Here is a 24325-nt window from a genome sequence, read left to right as displayed (position 1 = left end):
CGCGGCGCCGCCCGTACGGCGGGGTCCGGAGCGTTCGGTACGGCGGAGAACGGAGCGAGGATGCGATAAGGGAGCAGCGCGGGCCGCACGTCGGCACGATCCGCAGCCGTTTGCAGGTCTGGCTGTGTTCCAGGTGCAGCATCTCTTCCGTGAAGAAGCACGCGGAGCTCCAAATGAAACGCCGAACGCCTTATCCCGGAGGGTGTTTCTGCGCTGGTTGCCGCAATGGGCAGTCGTGCACTGCGGGCAGCGTCTGCTGTCGGTTCGGGTGTTGGGAAATGAGTGCGCAATGCTCACAGCGCTCCCAGGGTCGCCGTCTGCACCCGCGGGCGCTCGGTGCGGCGCTGGGGCCGACAGCTACGCGCCCTCCTGCTGCGTGTGAAGCGTCTCTTCTTGCTGCGCTGCGCCCCTCCGGCAGCTCCGCGTCGCAGCTGCCCGCTGGGGGCAGAACCAGAAGTGAGCGCTCGTAGGCCGAGGAGCAGCTCCTGCTGCCCCCCGCTCTGTGCAGCACTGCTGTGCACCAGCTGCGCCGTCGGTGCGCTGTCACCCAGTCTGATCGCTCTTATTTCAGCCCCTGTCTGTTGTCTCTGTTCCTCCCGCTCTGCTCTGGCTCCTCTCCGCCATCTTCTGGGGCTGGAGGTCCCCAAAATAGGAGAAAGACATCGAGGTGCTGGAGAAGGACAGTGAAGCTGGGAAGGGTCTGGAGCACAGCGCTTTGGGGAGCAGCTGAGGAAACTGGGCTCGTTCAGGCTGGAGCAGAGGAGGCTCAGAGGACGCCTCGTGGCTCCCCATGGCTCCTGGCAGGAGGTCAGGGCGAGGTGGGGGTCGGCCTCTGCTCCCAGAGAACAAGGGCAGGATGGGAGGTGTTGGCCTCACGCTGTGCCGGAGGTCCTCCCTCTCGCTGCACTGAGCTATCACCTGAATAAAACTGCACACTTGCAATTTTGTGGCCTTGAAATAAAGCCGTTAATTATTGTTAGAATCCAAAGCACCATCAGAACATCGAGTTATCTGCTGACTTCAGTAAGTTCTGGTTCAGCAGTTGTGCTCTTGAATGGTTTCTCATAATTGGATGAGTAGTAGCTGATGTAAATGAATGCAGCAGCCCAATCTGTGCCTGGCGCTGCAGTTTGAAGGCTTTGTGCCCATAGGGTGGGTTGGTGACTGCTTGGGTGGGCAGCTTCCCTCCTTTGAAGGAGGGCTCCAAAGCATATTAACGACTGTTTACATGGGTTCATAGTGATAGGACAAGGGGGAATGGTTTTAAACTGAGACAGGGGAGGTTTAGGTGGGATATTAGGAGGAAGTTTTTCAGCCAGAGGGTGGTGAGGCACTGGAACAGGTTGCCCAAGGAGGCTGTGGGTGCCCCATCCCTGCAGGCATTCAAGGCCAGGCTGGATGTGGCTCTGGGCAGCCTGGGCTGCTGGTTGGTGACCTGCACACAGCAGGGAGTTGGAACTGGATGAGCGCTGTGGGCCTTTGCAACCCAGGCCGTTCTGTGACCATGGTGATTGCAGATGGTATGACCTGCATCCTAGCGAGGTACAAACCTCCTTGTGTGGAGGCAGAGGATCATTTTATTGGCTTTTCATCACCTTTTTTGAAAGAAAGGAATCCAAACACACCCCAGTTACCTTTGGCATTCCCTTCACATAGCTTAAGCGTGGGGGCACCAAAGCAAGGCGTTCATGCAGGAAGCAGCAGTTTGTGTTCTGGATGTCTGTATGGCTTGCAGATGACAGAACTGTTCTGTGTGATGAGATCGTGCTGTGTAGTGACCGTCAGGCCAGTCCCAGTGAGGATTCACAAAGTCCTTCCAGGACTTAATGCTCTCTGCAAAGCTGACAGCCTGTTTTGGGACTAGGAGGGAAGGCAGGCAGGCTGGGTGCTGAGGCAATCGTCTCCCATACAAAACCTCTCCCTGTACTGTGGAATACTGAACTTGCTGCTTGTGGCTGGCAGCCTGTGCTTCTGCATTACGGATTTGTTCTGTCTGAAAGTTTTTCTGTCTATATCCTCAGCAGAAAGCATGTGCAGTAGTTTATTAAAGTTAGGAATGCATCTCCATCAGAGTGAGAACTGCTGGTTGGACTGGAGTGGCAATGAGCTGCAGCTGTAAGATACAGCACAGGAGCTGTCTATGACTCTGCCAATCAATAACTAAAGCTTTGATGCCACCTTAGATTATTTCTTTGGTAAGCAGCCACTTACTTGCACTGTAAATTATTAACCCTGAACATTTGCTACCTAAGTCCAGTGCAGGAGGCCTACTGAGACTTTGTCCTGCTGTCCTTAACGGCCATCAAAGTCACTGTGCCACACAGCAGTGGCTCTGAACGCAGTGCATGGTGCGACGTAAGCGGATAAAAAACAGGTGCTGTTAATCAAACGACGGTGGCAGTGACAAAGCAATGACACTCCTGTAGGGTATAGGATTCTGAGCAGACAGTGCCTTGATTTAGGGGAGTTGCAATGATCAGTTGTGCGTTCTGTTCTGTTTTGTGCTCTCTGGGTCTGCACAGCTGTGTGCTGCCGAGCGAACCCTCTGGGCTGTTTCAACGGTTGTGCGTTGGACTTTGGCACCTCAGTACATTTTTTAAATGGCAAAATAAATCTCGGTTCTTCTGGCGTCCGTGGCTCTGTTCTGCCAGTTAATCGGAATATTTGTACTTGCCTTAAGAACGCGTTGCTTTCATTAATGGGGAAAAAAGAATTGGCTCCAGTGACAGCAATTTATATCTCTGACTGAGCTGTGGAGGTGCTGCCGAGGCAGTGTCGGTGACGTAGGCCCACGAGGGGCGCAGCCGAGGTGCTGCCAGTCCCCGCTGGCCAGCAGTAGAGCTGCCCTGTGGCACAGCAGGACAGGAGGGGCTGGGGCTGTGCAGTGCATGCTGCTTCTCCCACCGCGGCTCCTCCAGGGCCTCTGGGCACCTCGGATGGCGTCTCTTCTGGTGGGGTCAGCCAGGAGGGGGATCGGGGCTGGCCTCTGCAATGGGAGAGCAGGGCTGTGCTCGCTGAGCGCCAGGCTTTGCTCTGGGTCGGTCCGATGACCTCTGAAGGTCCCTGCCAACTCTTCCCCTCTCTTTGAGGAAGCAGGAAGCTTTTTGTCCGTGGAGTGTTTGCTTTACAAAGTTTTTTGTGGTCAGAGGGGAGCTGCCTTTTCACTGTCACACAGCCTGTGGAACGTTAGAGGGAAGGAACCAAGTGGATTGGGAAGGAGCGGGACTGGGGTTTCTCCTCAGCCTCTGTATGCCGTCTCCAGGTGATGCCACAGGCAAACACTTGGTGACACTGGTGTGACCTGCACTTCTGAATGCAAATGCAAGCGGTGAATGAAGAGAGTAATGCAGAACACCTGCTGCAGCACCGGTGTTTAATCAACATGCACAGGAGGGCACAGCACTGTTTGCATGAAGTTCAGCGTGTTGTTGGTCAGCTGCCTGTGAGGTTGTTGTGAAACCCCAGGTGAATTCCCTGTAAACCCATCATCTCCCTCAGGCTGTTTTTTTGTTGCTCTTTCCTTTCTTGTGTATATTTCTGTGCGTGGTAATGCAGCCTAGCCATGGACATTTATCTTATGTTATTCTCTTGAATTATAAGTACTAGAGGTACAGAGGCATTTAGATTTAAAGCCAAAGAAAACTTGTTGTGTACTTAAAACAGTATTTCATCTGTGTACACAGATAACAGCTCAGTATAAATGCATTATATACATCTGATTGTATAAACTTTATAAACGTAAGTGGATTTAGAATATTAAAAAAATTAAGCCTACTGCCACACTGTTATTTGTCTTGCTTTGCACGGGCTGAAATGAGGGAAGGTTATGCTAAGAACTATTTAAAAGCAGGCAAATTGTGGAGCCTTCCATTTTTGCGTTCAACTCTCCTATATCAGGTTCAGTTTTTAGAAGCTCTGATCTCTGCGTTTCGTGCCACGTACCAGAATAAGGGCGGGGAGCTGACTGCTGCACTCGGAGGAGCAGCTGATGTGGGATTGGTGCTGGGGAGGCCTTCAGACGTGGGCTGTCTGAAACCTGTGCCTCAGTGCTGGCGCCCTGCTGGGCACCGAGCTGCTATGTCCTACAGAAACCTGTTCCTGGTGTGTTCTTCATGGGCACGAGGTGTTACCTCTGCATAACCTAATGGGCTGTCTGACACAATACTGGGCGTGAATCGTGGGGCAGCATTTTGTGCAGCAAAATATTGGGTAATTCTTTGTAACCAGCAAAAAGTGAGTCTGTCACGGGGATTTCATGGCATCCGCGTTGATTTCATTTCAGGTTCCTTGCAACCTACAACAGCCTGACAGACAAACACCTGGCTGGATATTTCAGCAATGCCCGGATAAGGAGACATCTTCAGAGATCAGGACTGGTGAGACTGAAAAGTTTCCTTTTCTGAGAAAGAAAAGAATTACACTCTTAGTTTTAATATTGCAGCCGTCAAAATATTGATGTTCTCTTGTTTACTTCTTAGAGGGATGAGTTGTCCGTGGTAAGAATTTGACCCGTGCCAAACAGTCGCAGCAGTGCTGTGCCAGATTGAAGCCCTGTGTCTGTGCTTTGTCTCGGGCAGGATTGTTTAACGCAGACACTTCCCACTGCACTGTTAGCCGGTGTTGGTCAGCAGGATCCACGGGGCCGTGGTTGGGGCTGTGGCATATAGGGCTGGAAAGAGAAGGACGGGGAGCTGGGTACAGCTGAGCTACGTGCTGAGCCCCGTGTGCCAAAAGGTTGAAAAGTGCTGGTAATGCTGAGGAAATGCTTTGACTCCCCTTGTTTAAATAGTCTCAGAGCTGTTCTTCAAGTGTTCAATGGAAAACTGTAAAATTTGGTAAAGGTAAATGTGCTGAATATTTTTAAAAATCCTTGAGTGGATTTTTGCGCAGAGGCAGATGCAACCATCACACAGTAGGAAGGCAAGTATTTAATTCCCCTCTGCTGAGTTATGGGGGATAGCCCATGAAGAGTAAGGCTGGGCCTCAGCTGTTAGGAACTGTGACTGCTTCTCTACTGCCCTCTTCGTTGGGCTGATTGGGTCCATGGTGGAACTGCAGTCCAGTGCTGGGAAGGTGAGCCCCAGCACCATGGCGGAAACAGAGGTGATAGCTAATGGGTGAGCAAGTGGTGCTCCTGGGAAGCTGCACTCTGTTTAGAAAGGTTTCGTTTTGTCCTCCTCTTCTTTTTAGTTATGTCTTATTTTTTTTATGGCAGATCTCAAGGAGTGGAAGAATAATACCAGAGAAAGAATACCGACTAAATGCTATGAGGAGGGATCACCAGAGATATGTTCAGGAGTGCCTGGCTCAGGCCGTATTTCTGAAGGTCCTTGACATGGAGGTATGCCTTCACTGCTGGTGGGTAAGCTTCTCAGGTGCTTTTTACTGGCACCGGTGGCCGTTAACTCATACCGGGTTGTTTCTGTAGCTGTGCCCTCACACTCCCATGAAAGGCTCTCCTTTGCTTGGAAAAAGGGCAGTTATTGTGCTTGGCATACCTCACGTGAAATCTCCGTTGCCCTTTAGTTCTTATGCCGTGCACTGCCTCAGCCTTGCTGCATTGCCTCACTTACTGCTTTAACACCCCTGTGGTGCTAAATAGGTGCAGAGTGTCTGAGATGGCTCTGTTTAATGTGGGGGATGAGCAGTCCGTGTAGGAGAAAGTACTGTGCTGCTGCTGCAATCCAGGAGCGCTTCCCTTTGGGAGTAACGGATTGTGAGAAGAGCTGGAGCTCTCAGAGTAACTCAGGCCCTCATCTACTCATCTCCTTTTCCTACAGAGACGTAGGCACACGGTGACCACACAACACACACTGGTAAGTGATTTCTCCAAAGAATGAATGGAGATGAACAGAGATGCGTGTAACAGACACAAAGGTTGGAGCTGCAGAAGCATAGAAAAGATAGCTTTATGATACACCTGAATCCTCCTGTTTCTTCTGGTACATGATGACAAAGCTAGTTAAAATTAATAGATTATATGATAATATCTACAGGGCTAGTTTGTCTAATTTTTTTAAAGTCATAATAATTTAAATATATTTATTTGTCTTATCTGAGTACGAAATTTGAGCACGTTCCTGCTCTGTATCAGGACACAACTGATCCCTGCAGCTTTAAAATGCTCATTTGTTCCCTTACCAGTGTTAAGACAGAGAGGTACCATGCAAATGAACTGAGTCACCAGCAGTTTAATAATAGGGTTCAGCAAGGGTAATGATGAGGGAGAGGGCAAGTGATAAGCAGAACAGAAACGAGTGTTCTTGTGTTGACACCTCATTATGTCTCTTAATGAGATTCCTCTTTCTCTTACATTGATAGCGTCACCATCAGCTGGAAGTAAGAAGGAAACTTGAAAATTCTGTGAGGAAGGAGAGGGTGCAGAAAACCAAGGTAAGACTTGAGTGCTACTGAATGCTGGTGGAACGTGGCAGTTTTGCTGCGTTAGATAACAGCCATAATGAGTCAGGCCAGAGATTTATTGAAACAGGTGTCCTGCCTCTGTTGCTTACGGAACAAGTAAACAGGCAAGCAGAGGATGATCCTCTTCATCTTCTACATCTTCTATTCTGCAATTCAGAAACTTCCATGCTTGTGTATGATTTCTTCTGAGTGTACTTCTGCAGAATTCTTGGTTGTACAACTTAACGAAGAATTGTGTGAAATAGTACCTCTTTGCACTTCTGCACAGTAACTCATTTACCTATTGTCTGATTATTCTATCCAATGCTTCACTGTTTGCAGTATGACAAAGTTAATAACTGCTCCCCTTTTCCAAGGCATGGCTTTGCATGCCTTTCTTATGTTCCTTCTCAGTGTTCCAAGCTGAAGAGCCTCAGTCTATTGAGTCTTTCTCACACGAGGCTTCTCATTACCGTTAACATTTTTTTTAACCTTTTCTAGTTCTACTATTTCTGTTTTGAAATGGCAAACCAGAACTGGATGAATAATTTAAGATAAGTGATGCAGCTCTTCCCTCTTAGTAATCCTAGACACTGTCTGCATTTGATTGCTGCTGAGCACTGAGCTCATGTTATCAGCTGTTGGCCTCTCCACGTGATATTTACCAGAACCAGCGTGTAAGTAATGAAGAAAGGTTTGAGGTCTTCCCTTTGGTGTCATGTAGGTAAAGCTAGATTCTGTGGTTGTGACTGCCAGGCAAGTCCCACAGAAGTCAATAGTTGTTCTTTCCATGAAGTTACCTGGGTGCATGTGGGAATATTTTTTTTCTCACTTTGGCTGAAATATCCTCAACATCTTATTTCTTTATAAGGAACCTGCATACATTGAGAAGAATATATTAGGAAGAAAGTTGTTTCTTTGAGCAGTGGAAAAATGATGTCAAATCTCTTAGGATTAAAGTAATGCATTTGTGAGTAATTTATGAATTGAAAAATACTAGAAAAATACTAATCACTCTGGTAACTGCAAAAACATAATTTACTGGTCGAACTGCTGCTAGAAAAATGGAAGCAGCATAATTCTACTGGGGAAAGAGTGTGATGAAAACATCCTGTTAAGGGAATCTGGATTGGGATAAAACATCCTATTAAGGGATTCTGGATTGGGATAAATTTGGAACATAAATTAAAGCTACTTTCAGTGAGCAATGTAAGGAAAATGCCTGTGGGTAAGTGCTCTGCCGTGGTGCTACACTGGTATGCAAGGACCTGGAAGGAGTTAGCAGAAATTCAATTCTTACCTCAACTGTTCAGTGGAATTGCCTGAGTAACCAATCTGAAAGGAAAGGAATGGCAGATGATAGAGAAAGGGAGAGTGAGAGACATAGCTCTCTATTTCCAGAAGGTGGTCAGCCCAGTGTGGTGCTTTGGAGAAGAAAAGGAAGGGAGGGGCAGTGGGGCAAGCTATAGTGGAAGCACTCAGATTTTAGAAAGAAAGAGACCTTCAACCAAGCCAAGGCTGGGAGAGAAAGAAAGGCTGATGAATTGAATTTGGTTGTAGAGGGCTGCAGAGGAATGCAATAGTGATGGGAACAAATCTTTTCCCTTATTCCCCCCTCTCTCTCCCCTTCTTCTCTTTATTTTCTTTCTTTCCTTAGCAGATCTAAGATCACTGGGCCTAGGCAATACGATTGCCATAACCATCCAGTGAAAGACAGACAGAAGGCGAGCTCAAACATGGCTGTTATTTAGTGCCTCAGAGACATACATTATTCTTCTTTTAGATGGAGCGACCCAGAAGATCAGTGGCAGATGCTAACCCTGTGCACTCCCCACACCCACCACTTGGCTCCAGAAATCGTTATGGACGCCATCCTTTAATGGCTGGAGAACCAGCTGCTCGTTCACAAGTGGTGAGTTTCACCAAGTACTTCATATGCTGTAATGTAAGCACACACAAACCAAAGTGTGCGCATATACCTGTAATTTCTGTGCTTAATCTAGGCCATCGACTGCCCTGATGGTTGCACACAAGGTCCTCATCCTTCATTTGTGGCTGATTTCATGTTACATTAAAGAGAAGTCTAGCGAAGCTGATGTTGCAGGATGTGGCACATTAAAACATGTAAAAATATATTTGCTTTGCGATAAATCTGTTTTAATCTTTCCTTCTCATCTGCCATGTTGCCCAAGGTTAAATAAGTATCAGTACATTAAATATCGTCATCATATGGCTGTAGGCAAGTCTACATATGTTGTAAAGCCCTGTCTTTTAGAAAAGAAGCTGAAAAGGTGGAATAAGACTAATGCTCGTTCCAGAAGGCTGTGCTTTGGAGCTCCGACTCAGAATCCCCCTACTCTGTTAACAGGCAAAGAAGAAATGTTAGTACACTAAGGAAATACAATGATCCCAAAATCTAAGATCAAAGGCCAAATATACACTCCAGTTCTTACTGGTTCTCTGTTTCAATAATGATATTTGGTGCTATTTAGAACTGAATGACCTTCTCCTCCCCATCCCATACAGGGAGCTCCTGGGCCTATAGTTGATTATCGTGGTGGACATCCTTCTGATCAACATGGATCCAGGGGGTCAGCCTTTTTAAAGGCAGTAAGTGAATTTTTAATATGTTTTCTTACATGTCAACATTTTACTTGATATTCTGGATGAAAGAAAAAATGTCAGAGAAATGCTGAGAATTGAACAAAGATGACATGCTTTTATTGTGCGTTTTCTCAGCATTCATGTGTTCAAGTCACCAAAGCAGAGCACATTGCTGCAGTTCCTGTGAGTTCACTGCGTTTGTTTCAAGGCTGTACTATGAATGAACAGGAACAGATTTTGGACTCTTAATTAGAGATTCCTAAAGGGGTCTGGCTCTACAAGACCGAGAGGTACTAGAAAATTAAATTTCCTGAAGGTATCTGAGCATCACTCTTAGATGCTGATTATCTTCATTGGCATTGTATCTTTCTCCTGTATGGTGCTGTTCTGTATGGAAACTATACCCTGAGATATTCTAGCTGTTTTCTTTTTCCTCTTCTAGATTTCTTCCCATCGACCAAATACAGCTCCAGGAAATATGCAATATCCACTTCGACTTCAGCCGCTCCACAGCTGCGCTGCAGCAGGGACTGTTCCAAGGAGTTCAGGCTCTAAACAAAAGTGCTGCACCCTTGAAAATTATCAGCAATTTGCTAGTGGGGTGAGACCATATTTCATTTGGAAAATAATACGTTTTAGGCACAGCATTATAGTACTGCCTAGTACTGTAGTTCCAGAACTGTGTGCTTACTGCTGATGACGTGCCTGCGAAACAGTTAGCAACAGCCTTTACTCAAACTCTCCTTTCTAACCCCCCAATAGTCAGGTTGTGCAGAGTTCTTTGCTTGTGCTCAGGACATGTATCTGTGTGTGACGTTTTCAAGCAACTGACCTTGGTTTCTCCATTTGTGCCTGTTGCTTTTCAAATGGAAAGAGAAGGCGTTTGGCACAGAAATGTTCTCACAGAACTTCTTAACTTGATGCTTGAAATTCTAAAAGTATGTGTGTTACTAAATGTAAAAAAGAGCAGGTTCGTTCAGTGTGCTCAGTAGCTATTTTTGCATGGCCTATTTAACAGTTACTTTTTTTGTTGTTGTTGTAGAGGGAGAGAAGTGGGTTAAGACTTATGAACTCAATGGAATATGCATCTGGGAAATCCCCATACCGACTCCCTGTCATTAACAACTATCTGATACCAGTGCCTCCTCCTACCCTGCAAAAAGGAGACAGGAGTGTAAAGGCAGTGAGAAATGGGACGTTCAGAAGGAGACGATTTCGTCCCACCACTGCACCAAATGGCTTAGAGCAACTTGTAACCAAGGTAGCTCACTTCAGTCTACTTTTGTGTTTATGTGCAAGTATATTACCTTCCTAGCTGACATACTCAGAGCTTAAGCAAAATTTAGGAGTGTATGAAAGTTTCATATTTTACATTGGATCTTCAGCCAGCTTTGGCTCCTGGAAGTAAAGCCGTGGGAATACAGGATTGGATCATTAAATTTGGTTCCTTCAATCTCAGACAATTCAATGCAAAGGATTTTCAGTCCAAAATCTTTTACTGCCTTTCTGCAATAGAACTGTAAAACACTTTTCATCTTGAGCAGCTCAAGGCCTGCCTTAAAACACTGAAAGTCTCAAATGCAGGTGATCTTTGTGTTCACCTTTGTTATGGTTGAAAACTGAGTACGTTTTTGTGTATTTTCTGCTGTAGAATTCTGGAGAACTCCCTAAGCCCTCACTGCGCAGCAATGCATTTGTTACCATGATCTTTCTGGGAAAAAGTGTGCATTTATCTCACGATGATTCTGATTATAGAGATGAAATCAAAGTCTATCAGCAGCATTGTGGAGGAGAAAACCTTTGTGTCTACAAAGGCAGGCTGTTGGAAGGAGGTAAGGATAAAGATAGGAAGAGTTCATTTTGATACTGGCAACATCTTCTTTTTGGCCAAAACACTGATGTGATATTAAAGTGATTTCAGCCTTCACTGGGGTTATGGATGCACAGCAGTGCCCATAGATTTGTCCCAAAGATGTTTGTTGCAGCTTCGTCCCAGCCATACAAAAGGTGTCCTTTGTGTGTGCTTTCGTGGCTCTGAGCCACATTCACACCTCTTGGGGAACCTGACAGAGCAGTGTGACTTCCTCCCTGCTGAGGTGTGCTCAGTTTGCTTTGAAAGGATGCTATGAGCTGTGGCTAAAGGCAGTACAGCCCAATCTCTGCTGGCACGGAACTGAGCAGCAGCGTCAGTGCCCTTAACGTTTAGATGCCTAGCAGTACCCTTACTGAGAGGACTGCAATGACTCCAGAAATGATATCTTTCAGCTGCTTAGTGTCGCTTATCAGTAAGACCATGTTACTATAGGCCTGGAGCCACTAATATTGCTGCAGTACTGACCTAGAACCTGCACTCTGCAAGGTGCTACACTGTGATGAACATGTGTATTGCACTCAGGAGCTCAATGTACTGCTGCCTGTAGCACGTGAACACTTTGGGATCCTAAGCTTTCTTTTTTTTTTGAGATGAGAGGCTCTATTCTTGCTGGACTAGTATTAGCTTGTTACGTACGTGTCCATCTTCATAGTTCTGAGTTGGAAAGAGATAAGACTGCTGTGTTCAGAGGAGGGTAGGGTTTTACCAATTAATTTATAAAGCTGGGAATGAAAGAACTTGACGAGGAACAGCTGGTTGCTCTGGCAACGATGCAGATGGAGCCCAACAAATGCAGTGGGCTGACAGTAAAGCACAAACTTATTCTTTGTCCTCTCTCCTTTCCATGGTTTCAGAGACCTTTCAGTTCGTCTCCAAGAGGCACCGTGGTTTCCCATTCAGTCTCACCTTTTTTCTCAATGGGATGCAAGTGGACAGGTTGAGCTCTTGCTGTGAGTACAGACATCAGAAGCGTTCCAGGCTTGGAGGCAGACATGGATACTTTGGATTTCTCAGTGTGGAGGGAGCATCTCCTTGCTATAGGTGCGGAGACAAATATTCTTTATTCATAAAGTGTTACAAGCTCAGCTTTTAGAGTGTTGTTTCCTTGTTATTAATCTTTCTGGTGTACCGCAGCTCTGTAGAGCCTGGTTGGTTTCTGAACACCTGTAGGAAAATGCATAACTGAGCTTTTACCCTTCAAAGGCCTATAGTCAAGGATTTTGTAGTGGAAATGCTAAGTCATGGCCTGAAACGATAATTGAGCACCTGGTGGGAAGGCAGGGCCAACCCAGGGGAGCTCAGGTGCGTGTAATGCAATGTAATGCAATGTAATGCAATGCACCTGAGTGACTGGAAGGGCTGGAGCCAGGATCCACCCCTTCCCAGACCTCATTTCAGGGTTGGCAGTGGAGGTGAGGGTATCTTGCTGGAGATCCCTGCCTACCTGAGGCCTTCCAACGGTAAGCAGCTTTTTCTTTTGTTTCTGTATCCATGGCTGCTTTTGAGCTTGTTCTCATTTGCTGCAGCCTAGGATTGTGCTGCCCTGCTATTATTGCTGTATTTTCTATCATGTCATAGTAGTAGAGTTGTCATCCAAATCTGCTGATTTTCTGCTGCCTCTTCAAATGCACTGTGAAGTATTCATGGCAGTGGGTAATGTTTGCATCATAGCACTCATCTATCAGCTTGTCAGGGAGCCATCAGTGATTCACCAGGAGGAGTAGTGGTGGTGCAGTGTAAGTGTGCTACCTGTGTGTTTCTGATGGAATCTGTAGGGAAGAATCTAGTGCTGTTTAGTAAACTGGAGTCTTCAGGATTTTCTTTGTGATAGTGGAAAAAATGTATATTTCATTTTTAAACAACGCTGCCTCTAAGGTGGGATTCTGCTGAAATACTACTGGCTGCTGAATATAACAGTATTGAATATGAGTTTTGATGATTTTCATGAGTCTCCTAACCATAAAATAGAGAGTCTGCCATTCTGCTTTAAGCAAGAAGAGCAGTCTCAACGTGTCGCTCCAAGTGCTTTTGTTTTCTAGCAGTTTGAGTTTCTGTTAGACAGGAAAAACAGAACAGATATTTAAGATAATCTAGATTCAGTCTCCTTCACCCACAATTATTTCACTTTGCAGACAAATTAAAAAGTGTCATCGCTGTAGAAGCCAGGTTATCATGTTATTTGGTGTTAAAGCAGAATCTGGATCCAACACACCTGTAACTTGGAGCTTCTCTCCCCTTCTCAGTAATTGTATCTGTGCAGGTCATGCTTGGTGCAACTTGAATTAATCAAGAATGGCCAGGGTTGAAAAGGACCTCGAAGATCATTTAATTTCAACATCCCTACTGTGGGTAGGGTTGCCAACACTAGACTAACGTTCACTTCTGATAATTTTAATCTGTTTATAATTCAATTGTAGGGATAGCCTTACTTTCCTTAAAGGAAGATCTGCATCTTGTCTGTGGAGCATGTGAGGATTTGAGAGCGTTTCTCAGAGTTGTCCATATCCTTGTCTGAGAGGTGAAGTGGGAGCAGATGTGTACCTGATTTCACATCTAGTAATGAACTAAATAGGTCACTGTCTGCTCTTTTTCCACTGTGCATTGACAGAATGTCACACTTCCCAATACTCCTTGTGTTGTTTTGTTGTTGTTTTTTTTTTTGTAGATGCATTATTGCGATGGGTCTGGACAAAAAGCCATCCCCTCCCAAGAGGGAGATGGAGGAGGACTGTGAGGGAAAACAAGTGGGTTCCTGGAAAGATGGAGTTCACAGTGAGCCAAGTGGTAGCAGCGCTGATCAGAAATCAAGCAAAGAATCGGTGCTAGTCGTCTTACCAAGTCACAAAGCAGATGTGGAAACCGTGGAGGACATAATGGAGACTGGACTGGATTACGAAAGAGAAGAAGGGACAAAACTACCCAATTGTGAGACTGAAGATAGTCAGGAAGATACTGGTAAAAATGGTACAGTATTCCAAAACACAAGTGTGAGATGAAAACTAGAAGAGGCTAATTACAGAGAAGGTATAGGATTGTGGGCCCCCAGCTTCACCTGAAGAGCATACCTCACGTGTGAGGAATGTGCTGAGGACGGGTCAGTGGACAGTAACCGTGTCTGGGCAATAAACTAAGCAGGGATCCTTCCATCCAAGTAATTGAATGAGAGGCTTTTGCAAGAGTCAAGGAGGCAAGTTGGGCAAGTCAGCAAGGCTGAAACAAGAGCCTGAGGTGGGTGGGAAAAGAGCAGGAGGGTGAGGCACAGCGAAAGGACGGCAGCAGAGACAGAATGGCAGCAGGTGGAGAAGAGCAGGAAGAAGAAATGAGGCTGTGTGTGACCAGGGATCCAGTGGGTCTGAGACAGGACAGTGTGAGATGAATGCAGAGAAGGTGACTGCTGGGGTGGGAGATGGAGGACTGCCTGCCTCCTGATCCTACATGGTGGGGAGGGAGGTGGGAGGGATGTGCAGCAGCAAAATGTCAGCAAGATTGAGAACCTGGTGAGATACTTTGGTCTGCTCTCCCGTCTGTTGCCAGTGGCAGTGAGATGCTTTGTTCACCTAAAGCTCTTTCCAGACTCTTCTCCACCACGCTTCCCCAGGGCAGTGGGCACGTACCCTCGATGTTGGAGCTCAGGGAGTCTTTGGGCAGTGCTCCCAGGTGTAGGGTTTGCATTCTGCGTGGTGCTGTGTGGAGGCAGGAATTGGGCTTGATGATTTTTGTGGGTCCCTGCCAGCTTGGTTGCTCTATGATTCTGTACCTGCCCCAGCTCACTTCCTGGCTGTCTCTGATACTGGGACGGTTGTCCTTTCCCGAGTGCTTCCACCAGCAGAGGTGGCTGCCTGATTGTGCCCCTTCTGTTCGAGTCCCACCTGCTTTCTGTTGAACGGAATTTAAAAGAAAAGAGCAGAGAGCATCTGCTCCTGCTGTAATTTTCCTTAAGGGCCGTTTCATATGTCAGGAAAAGATAACATCTGCAATATGAAAGTGACTTCATACTGAGAACAAACCAGTGCCACCTACACAGTCTGCTTTGCCTTTGGTTGGCATGCACCGGTGGTGTACGCAGCTGCCTCGAAAGGAAGAGGCAGAGAGCTCCACCTGTTCTTTCACTACACCTCAATATAAAGCCTTTTTTGGAGTATGTCTTACTTGGAGAGAGGCTTTCATTCCTACTTCCTATTCCTTTTTTGCTTTCATAATTTTGCACAGCATCCTCGTTATTCCCAGTGGATGTTTTTGTGGTTAATCAGGCTGTTTCCTTTTGTTAGGCACCTTCCGAGATACCAAAGGCCTGACTTCCAGCAGTGCTGTTGGAATCTCAGTCAATTTTTCAATACAGAAAATAAATCTACTTCTTCCCTTAATCCTCTTTGTCTGGGTAATTGTTTATTTGCTTTTGCATCAGATGTTCTTCACCTCTGTCTTTGGTATCCTGTCACTTCAGGACTTCAGAAGTACTGGTGAAAAGAGTGAGCAGTTATAGTGAAAGGTGAGAAATGATGGCCTGAGGGGCAGCTGGTGTGTCAGCAGTGGCTGCTCTTCTTCACAGTGCAGACATGTTGCCTCTGCTGTGCTGTGAGCTGGTGCTAGCAGTGAACCTGCTGAATTGTCAGTGGTAATTTGTGTGCATTCCAGCGCCTGGGATTTTAAGTAGTGCAGCCTTGTCTGGAAAGGAAGGTGTGCTTTAATGTATATGCATAAAGAGAATTCTTGCCTATAGATCTGAACGAAGTTATCTGTCATACGCTACAAGTTGTTGGGCCAGCAGCCTGGGATGAAGGCCAGACCCTGTTGATATAAAAATGGCAATTCTGCTGTGAGCACCAATATTTTCACCTGGGAACTGAATGAGCATATTAGAGAAGTGTGAAAATAGAATGTTCTTCTGCAGCACCCTTTAGCTGGGTTTAATTAATTCACTTTGTAAGTCACTTCTTTGTTAATTAGCCATGTCAATCCCCGTTTATCTTATTTCCCAATTACTGTGTATCACCTTTCTTTGCTTTTCTCTGCTACTTCTATGTTTTTTTCCCATTGCAACAAGATTTTCTCCTATAATAAGAGACTGTCTTGCGTTTTATTTCTGAGTTTGCCTAACTCTTCTAGTCTTCTCGGTGGCTAATGTTTTTTTTTAATTTGTTTTTAATGTATTAATTATACTTGTTACATCATTCTGTAGCTTTATTGCATTTTTACTACTCTACCTATGAAGAACTCGATGCTTTTCTATGATACTGTACTCTTGCAATTCCTGTCTATGGTCTTAGATTCTCTCACGTCTTCTAAAAGAAGCACAAAGGGAAAAGAAAATTAATGCAGTTAACCTCTATCTGCTGAAAAAGAACTTCAGGAGTTGTGAATTCCATCTGCTGTTTCATAGTGTGGCTCTTTTATTTTAGAGTATAATGAAAATTTTGAAGCAGATGAAGTTAATGAAGAAGGACAGACCGGTGATCAAAGGAATGGAATGTCAAAGTCATCCCCAGATGATGAAAAACATAATTTAGACTATGAAAAGGAGAGTAAAGACACATCGCAGAAGGCACTGCAGGCCTCTGACAGTGAGAAAGATGAGAGTGATGGACGTTCTGACAGTGCCTCAGAGAATGGCAAACAAGGTCAGCTTTTTATGTAATGAGGCTCACAGACATTGACCTGTGCTTGTCGTACATCTTGTGTGCGTTCAGTAACGTATACTGAATCTGTGTGGAAAGATTATGTAACTGAGTTGGTACTGATGGGTGGAAGATGGCTATCTTGTCTGTTCTTATTGATTCTACCAGCTACCACTGAACTGCAGCCAAATCTGTGGGGCACTGTAAGTGTGTGCCAGCTCACAGCAGACATTGCTGAAATGTTTAGTTGGGGAAGTGGAGGTGGTGCCAGTCAGCAGATAAGCCCTAAATGTTGTGGGCAGACAAACACGTAATGATCGCAGGCATCCGTGGAGCCATGACCATTACACCTTCTGAAAACGTGCACTTCTTATCTTACAAGTCGCCTGGACACCTGAAATAACGCCTTTTAGATTTTAGAACTACTGCCTTCAATGACTGAATAATTGGAACCTCAGCTTTACGCTCTGCTAGATCACTGCCACTATCCTGCTTTGGAGAGGAAAACAGCATCACCTCAGCTCTCTGTGCTGCAGGCAGAGCTTAGGCTGTGTTTGAGCGTTATAGAATCACAGCATGGTTGGGGTGGCAGGACTCTCACGGCCCCCCAGCCCTGCCATGGGCTGGGTGCTGTCACCAGCTCAGGCTGCCCAGGGCCCATCCATGGCCTCGAGCACCTCCAGAGCTCTCTGGTTCCAGTCTGGCAGTGACTAAGAGTGAGTCAGTATGATGTGCTGTGGTTCTTGATCCAAACGTAGACACAGAAGCGTGCAGTGAGGTGTTCTAGGCATTATTATTACTAATTCAGAAAGACTAAGTTATCCCAGAATATATATTTAGTGTATATATATCTACGTTAGCAAACATTATTTTATATTATATAAAATATAAAAATATATAATATTTTATATTATATAAAATGTTATATTTTATTTATGTATTTTTAGCATACATATATAAATAGCATTTTCTATTATTCAGTTTTTTGAATCAGCCTCTGTAAAGTCTGAGGTTTTACCTGTTGGCCTTCAGGCTTTTCTGGCTGCGCATCTTCACAGAGGAGAAAAACTCTCTGGCAGTTTCTCATTTATTAGACAAACAGTGCAAGAATTCCATTCACCACGTGGTGAATGAGCAAAAGTGAACTTTCTCTTCCTTGTGGCACAGCAGTTTATTTCTCTCAATTTCTCCTCTACGGCTTGGTGTGATCCTGAGCTGGTTTATGTGCCTCTAGCTTATCATAGTGTGCTAAGACTTCTCCATTTACTGCTTTTTTAAAATATTAATTCATTTATATTCCTTTCATTTGCCAGTCCTAATGTGCAAGCTATTTTCTCAAGTTAAATGTAAATGTCACTTTTGTGTTTTTGAGATGAAATAAAAATGACACAGATGCTCGTGGAAGATGTTGCAGGTTGGAGAAAAATCCAGTCTTTTTGTATGAAATGTAATACCCAACATAAACTCAGATCACATGCTTAAAAGTGTAAGAAAGGGACAAGAATAAGGTGCTGCTTCCCCAGTGGATTTTCCTACCCCTGTAAATAACTGGTCTCTTTTGCTTAGCGAGCTTAAGAGGCTTTTTCTTCTTTGAGTTTGACTAATTGCTTCTTGAATCTGTGTGAACTTCGGACACTGGCAGTGCCCAATAGAGCAACAAGCTCTACTGTACAGCTAAGTGTTAATGGGTAATTAGCACTGTTTATTTTCCTGAACACTTACATTTATGAATTTCACATGGTGTTCCATGTGTGTGAGGGGATGCAGTGATCCTCATTTCCAGTTCTACTTGAGTGCTGTATGTGACTGCACTGAGGGACCGTTGCAATTGTTGAAACCTTTTATCAAACTGCACTCGAGAAACTTCTCTAAAATCTTTTTAAATTGTACTTACAGGGGTTTTTGGAAGTGTATTTTTGTGTGATTGATGTTGCTACCTATGTTCATTTCCATTATCAGAAAAAGAACAATGTAGAATGGCTTTGATTTTAACACTAATACATTTGGACAATGCTCTTCTATTATTGTTATTGGAATTTTGTCTCTGTATCCTCAGATGGCTTAATTCAGAGGTTCACATCAGACACTCATCTGTCATCACTCATGTGAATGCAAATGGTTTTTAGTTACAAATACTAAATTTGTGTTTTGCTATTTCTAGACAGGAGCTCTGCATGCTCTCTGTCATCCACCAGCACTCAGTACAGCAGTGAAGATGAGTCTGATACTGGAAAGAAGGAGGAAAATGTTAAAGGCAAAGAGGAGTGTGATATCGAAGAAGCATCTGATAACACAGCATGTGCACAGTATGGAAATGAGAATGGGGAAAATAAACTGCTCAGAACAGAGGAGAGTCAGAAAGCTTTTTCTTTGGAAGAGGAAGAAATGGATGAAGCAGAAACGACAAAAACAGAAGCTCTGACATCAAGGGAAAATACTGAAGCTTTTCATGAAAACATACTGGAGATACAGCATCAAAGTCCTGATGTTACTGGGGAAATGAAACAGGCTGGGTCAGTAGAAAGTAACATAAGGGGAGAGGAGGAGAAGAAAGCAAACAACAGAAGGGACAGTGGGGAGAAAAATGGTTCAGTGCCTTTGGAAAAAAATATGATGGAAGTGGAGGATAGAAATGAAGAGTCTCCTCAGAGTGATGAAGGAGGTGGTGAGTACAGTCCCCATGCAGAACTGTGTTGTGATCAGTGCATGCAAGTGTTGCTGTCTTTGCCTGTATGTTATGCTCAAGCACTGTCATAGTCAGCATGGAGAATCAGTTGCTGGACTATTTTCCAGCTGCTACAACACTCTGTATTTGTGTGATAAATAACCAGAATGTACCCATGTATCCTTTCACAGCTTCCTTGCCTCTCTTTGGGCACCCTCCGGGGCCTTTATGTCTCCCTTGCAGTGAAGGGCTGACTGTGAAGCATCACAGCCGCTGCAAGTGTAGAGCAGAAGGTAACTTCCCAACCTACCTGTAGATAAGTAGAGGGCTTCAGTCACGTGTCTTAGTTTGAGGAAGTGAGGAATCATCAGAAATGTAGTTGGGAGCTTAAAATAGAGAAATGCATTTTTTAAAGAAAACAGTTATGGAACAATTACAATTTTGTGTCTGTTAGTCAGTGTTGTTGCTTGTTTTGAATCCCTCCATCCTCACAGAAGTGTCCCGCAGGTCTGTGAGTGTGCTGTGGAAGATGGCTGATTAAAGTCTCAGTAGGTGCTCCTGCATGAATTTCTCACCCTGCTCTCAACCCCTCCCTTTTTTCTAATGGTTGTTTCTGTTTGATCTTAATCTATTTCAAAAAAGAAAATCCTTGCTGGTGGCAATTGCTCTGCAGTAACACTACAGAACTCCAGTCAGGCTGCAAGAACTGGAGGACTTTGTCCTTCCTGCTTTCTGATGGTTTCTCTTCCTTGCTTTTTCTGTGATTTTGTGCTAGTTTCTCAAGATGATAGATCAGCACAGGAGGAGATAACAGAGGCAATGGGAAATGACCATCATGTGAATTTTGACCACGAATGTAGTGATTCTCGTGTGGATGAGGAAGTAGAGAATGCAACGAGTGCAGAGTGCGATCCCAGTGAAGGTGAGGCTGCAGGTCAGGGACATGGATTGAATCTTATTAATCTGAAGTCTTTCTATAGAAGTATTGGCCTTTCCACTTTGCTTTCTGGGCTTTCAAGTCCTCCTTTGTGCTCTTTTCTTTTTCAGCTTGTGTGACCAGCCAGCTCCAGCAGCCACATGGAACTGATGTGCTCTCAGCAGTTACAGTGACCCTGGGTAAGGAATCCAGGCTGTGTAAACACTGCCTGAAAACAGCTGAGGGGGGACAGGGATCATTAGTGAGTTTCCATTCCTTCCTAGTGGTATGGGTGCAGGTGGCATGGGGCTGCTTACGTGGGCTGTGAACAACAGAGTAGGAATGAGACCGAATTCCAGACCTGACCTCGTGAGACCAAGATGGGGCTCAGTGGCGTGTGCAGTTGCCCGAGCAGAAAGCAGTAATTGTGGAGTGCAGCAGTAGTGCAGGGAAGTGAAGTGAGTCTGCCAGGGAGAGATGATGTGGGACAAGACAGCCTTTTCCTGGTTTGAGGAAGGGTGGCACAGGAGAGGCAGTGCTCCTTCTCCCTTCAGCGGCACAAAACATTCAGTTTTCTAAAGAACCAGAGCATGGTTTGTGCAAAGCATGGCTGTGACACAGCTGGGTGTATCCGCTCAGGGATGGGTCCTGGAACCACTGAAATGAGGGAGCACTGCGTTAGATTCCCAGGGATGGATGAAGGCCCTTGGTTATCCCCAGTGTAGTTATGGAGTCCACGGGAAGCAGTTACCCATTGTACACAAGCACCTGAGTATTTTCCTTTGTATTTATGCATATTTTACATGACCAATTTATTGCCTGTTTGTGAATTTCTGAATGTTACTGTCATGCTTGTAGGTATGTTGTGTACATCCCTGCAGGCAACGAGTGGAGAGAGGGCAGGAAGGGCAGAACAGGCAGAGCAGGACGTCATGCATCAGTGTTTCTGCTTATGTTAATTGTGCCCCGTGCCTGCATGGCAGCACCAGCGGCCTGCTCACAGTGCAGGTGCGGGAGGAGAAGCAGCATCTCGGCCTCCTTGGCACTGTGCTGATGCCTTCTCATTGCTTGTTAGAAATCATGTCTTTGAGAGTAAACCTGTAAAACAGCCTCACCATTAACAGCTCCCAGTGAAACAAACGCTCTGTCTTTCAGCAGCAGCTGGTGGAGCTGTCCTGGCAGACAGAACAGGAGCACCCGGCACACGGTCAGAAGCTGTGGAAGTGGCGCAAGACGAGGGGGAGGATGAAGGCTGTGCTGCTGAGCGAGGGCATGCTGGCACTGACTGTGCTGGGCACACAGCAGCACGGGCAGGAGAACTGCAGCCTGAGGGAGAGGAAGCAGCCGTAGCCCCTGAGAGGCATCCGCTTGTGGATGAGTTGGCACCTGCCAGGAGGGCAATGGCAGAAGATGATACTGAGGAGAGGGAACCAGGGAAGGGGACAGAGCCAGGTGCAGAGATTGAGGATCAGGATGCTCCCACAGGTGCAGGGGAGAATATGGGGCCATGGAGGGACCCAGCAGGTGAGGGAGAGGAGCAGGTGGGTATAGGGGCACCCCTGGCTGTGGAAGGGGCCAGAGGGGTGACTGGAGGAGAGAGGGCTCTGGATGGGGCCTCTGAGGAGCAGAGGGTAGGAGGAGCAGCAGCACCTGTTTTGGGGGAGATGATGCCTGAGGGACAGGGGGCTGCAGGGGATGCAGTCCTAGCAGAAGGCATTCCTGAGGTGGGTGATCTTGCAGCAGTGTGGACCACAGAAAAAACTGCTTCTGAAGGGCAGAAGATTGTGGAGGAAGCTGGGGCTCTCCCTGGAACATCAGGGGATACAGAATTTTGCACAGGAAAGGAAGAGATCCTAAAGCCAAATGAGTTTTCTCAGCTGAAAGTCTCAGAGGAAGAGCAGGTGGAAATGGATGCCCTTGGGACAGTGACATTTGAGCCTGACAGCCCACCAGAGGAGGAAGGCAGCTCTCAACCAAGAGCAGAGGACATGGAGGAGCCCAAGGACTCAGGCAGGGACCCTGCATTACACACGGCACCTGAGCGAGAAGTTGGGGACGGTGCTGGAAGGGACTCTGCCAGAAGAGGGTCAACTCCATTGGAGCAGACAGCAACAGCAGCAGATGAGGAGGGCTCAGCAGTAGTGCTTTTGATTGGAAGCCTGTCTTTGGGCAGTGCTGCAAAGACAGACAGAGCAATGGAAGAAAAATGTGATGGGGTGGTGATGGGAGTGTCTGGAGAGAGAGCCAGAGTTGAGTCAGGCGATGAAGAGGTAAGGGGGGAAGCAGTAGGGCCACAAGAGCAGGTGGCCGTGGGGCAGGGACTGCTGGAGTGTGGTACAGGTGGGGAGCAGGCAGTGCTGGGAGAGGGGAGGCTTCCAGACCAGGGTGTGATGGGGTGTGAGGCCCTGGAGGCAGCGCAGGGAACCCAGGACAGAGGCTGCCTGGGGCTGTGGGGGCAGCAGCCTGCAGTGCCTGCATCGGGGGCAGCACAGGAGGACACAGTGCCAGCAGGAGTGCAGATTGAAGGGGAGCTGCCAGAGCTGGGCCTTGGAGGAAGTATCCAGAGGAAAGAGGTGGAGGCTGTGTTGGAAGGAACTGCGGGCTGCTCTGGTGCACAGGAACAGAGGACTGGGAGTCCTGAATGAGGGAGCATGGCCACAATGAGGTGAGTGCTGCCTGGGCCTGCTGGTACCTTCCTCTTGGGGCTGGTGGGAGCAGAACATCACGCTGTGTTGCTGCCCTGTTTGTTGTACTCCCCTTAAGTACCTGCCACTGGTAGCTGGGGCGTGGGGACGAGAGATGTTCTGCATAGCAGCTTCTGCATGCTGGTGCCCAGGGCACGCTCCGCCCAGTGCTGCTGGGGCTCACACGTGCCTGTCCCCTCACACTCTGGCAGCTCTGTTCTGCCCCTGCACTGCTGCAGAGCAGAGCCAACCCTGTGAGCCCTGTGCTGTGGGTCGGCATGCAAACTGCTTCCCAGATCACTTGGCAGCTAATGGGAGGAAATGTCAGACAGCAGTGTATTCGTTCATCAGTGTAGGGCTTTTTCAGTAAAGCCAACCATCATCTTGTTGCTAGGATGTAAACCTGGACGCCATACCCCAGGACAAGGAAGAAACTATCCTGAGCCTTTTCTTCAATCCCTCAGTGCTCCTTCCCACAGCGTTCACACCAACCACTGATTTGTGCCTATATGTTCTATATTCTCCACCTTGGCCGTCAGTCACATACCACAGCAGCTCTGCAGTGTGAAGTCCATAACCACCAGCGCTGTCCTGCAGTTGCCACACTTGGATTCTCCAAAGCACGGAGCAGTATTGCACTGAGTGTCCCCTCTGCCTGCCCCCTGTGCTACTGCGGGCCTATGGATGTGTGGTTGAGAGTAGAGGTGCTTGGCTTTATCTCCTCTCTGTGTGTTTGTCTGTCTGTTATTTGGCTTTTTAAACGATAAGCGCCTCACTGTGAGGTGGGGCTGTGACCTCACTGGTGTGTGCACACATGCAGAAATGTTTCCAGTGCTCATGCAATGAGCTGGGATTCAGTGGCTGGGATTTGCAGTGATTTGTGTGCACAGTGACACAAAGAGAGCACGATGGCTTCTTTGCTGCCTGCAGCCCACCTTGGGGCACACCCCTGGCCCCCAGATCCTTTTGCTGTGCCGGGGCTCCAGCAGGACCTGCCAGGTGTGGGTACCAGCTGTGTGCTGGTGGGAGGTATGGCTCACTTGCTGGGACGCTGGTTTGTTTTGCTGTAGATCAACTATTCCTGGTATGTATGTCCTCAATATAACAACCTGAAATATCGCTGTGGTTGCAGGCACTGCTGTTCTTAAAAGTAAGATAAGAAACCTCAGTGTCTTGTTCTGTATGACTATTTCAGCACGTTTCTTTGACTTCTCAGGGAATGGCACAAATGAATTCCATTCCTGCAAATGACTTTTAGGATATGTTATGACAGGATAAGGGGCAACCGGTGCAAACTGGACCATAGGAGGGTCCACGTAAATGTGAGAAAAAAACTTCTTCACAGTGAGAGTAACAGAACCCTGGAATAGGCTGCCCAGAGAGCTTGTGGGGTCTCCTTCCCTGGAGACATTCAAAACTTGCCTGGGTGCATTCCTGTGTGACCTAATCTAGCTGGGATTAGTTGAGGGATTGGACTGGATGATCCTTTCAGGACCCTTCCATTCTTTGACAGTCTGTGATTCTGTGTGATTTTGTTCAGTAATTTACATTTTGCAGAGTTCTCAT

At 46.5% G+C, this 24325-nt stretch overlaps 1 protein-coding gene across 3 annotated transcripts; it reads left to right on the top strand.

Annotated features, from left to right (window-relative positions):
* The first annotated feature begins 4268 nt into the window (after nt 1–4268).
* Nucleotides 4269–23481, top strand: ERICH3 (glutamate rich 3). Of its 3 annotated transcripts, none has more exons than XM_031554876.1 (18): nt 4269–4376; nt 5216–5341; nt 5781–5816; nt 6322–6393; nt 8186–8314; nt 8929–9012; nt 9449–9607; nt 10049–10267; nt 10658–10838; nt 11734–11920; nt 13545–13843; nt 16279–16497; nt 18656–19159; nt 19351–19452; nt 19935–20081; nt 20207–20275; nt 21234–22740; nt 23154–23481. In XM_031554876.1, the coding sequence occupies exons 2-17, from the start codon at nt 5267–5269 to the stop codon at nt 22718–22720; spliced, it is 3969 nt and encodes a 1322-aa protein (XP_031410736.1). In that variant the 5' UTR covers nt 4269–4376; nt 5216–5266; the 3' UTR covers nt 22721–22740; nt 23154–23481. The 3 variants fall into 3 exon arrangements, with proteins under 3 accessions (XP_031410736.1, XP_031410735.1, XP_031410734.1); XM_031554875.1 differs by having other exon boundaries at nt 19935–20093; XM_031554874.1 differs by having other exon boundaries at nt 19935–20093; nt 21231–22740.
* Nucleotides 23482–24325: the final 844 nt, after the last annotated feature.

The sequence above is a fragment of the Meleagris gallopavo genome, chromosome 10 (assembly GCF_000146605.3).
Source record: "Meleagris gallopavo isolate NT-WF06-2002-E0010 breed Aviagen turkey brand Nicholas breeding stock chromosome 10, Turkey_5.1, whole genome shotgun sequence".
Taxonomy (NCBI): domain Eukaryota; kingdom Metazoa; phylum Chordata; class Aves; order Galliformes; family Phasianidae; genus Meleagris; species Meleagris gallopavo.
The sequence above is the reverse complement of the archived record's forward strand: the minus strand, read 5'-3'. Positions and strand labels throughout refer to the sequence as shown.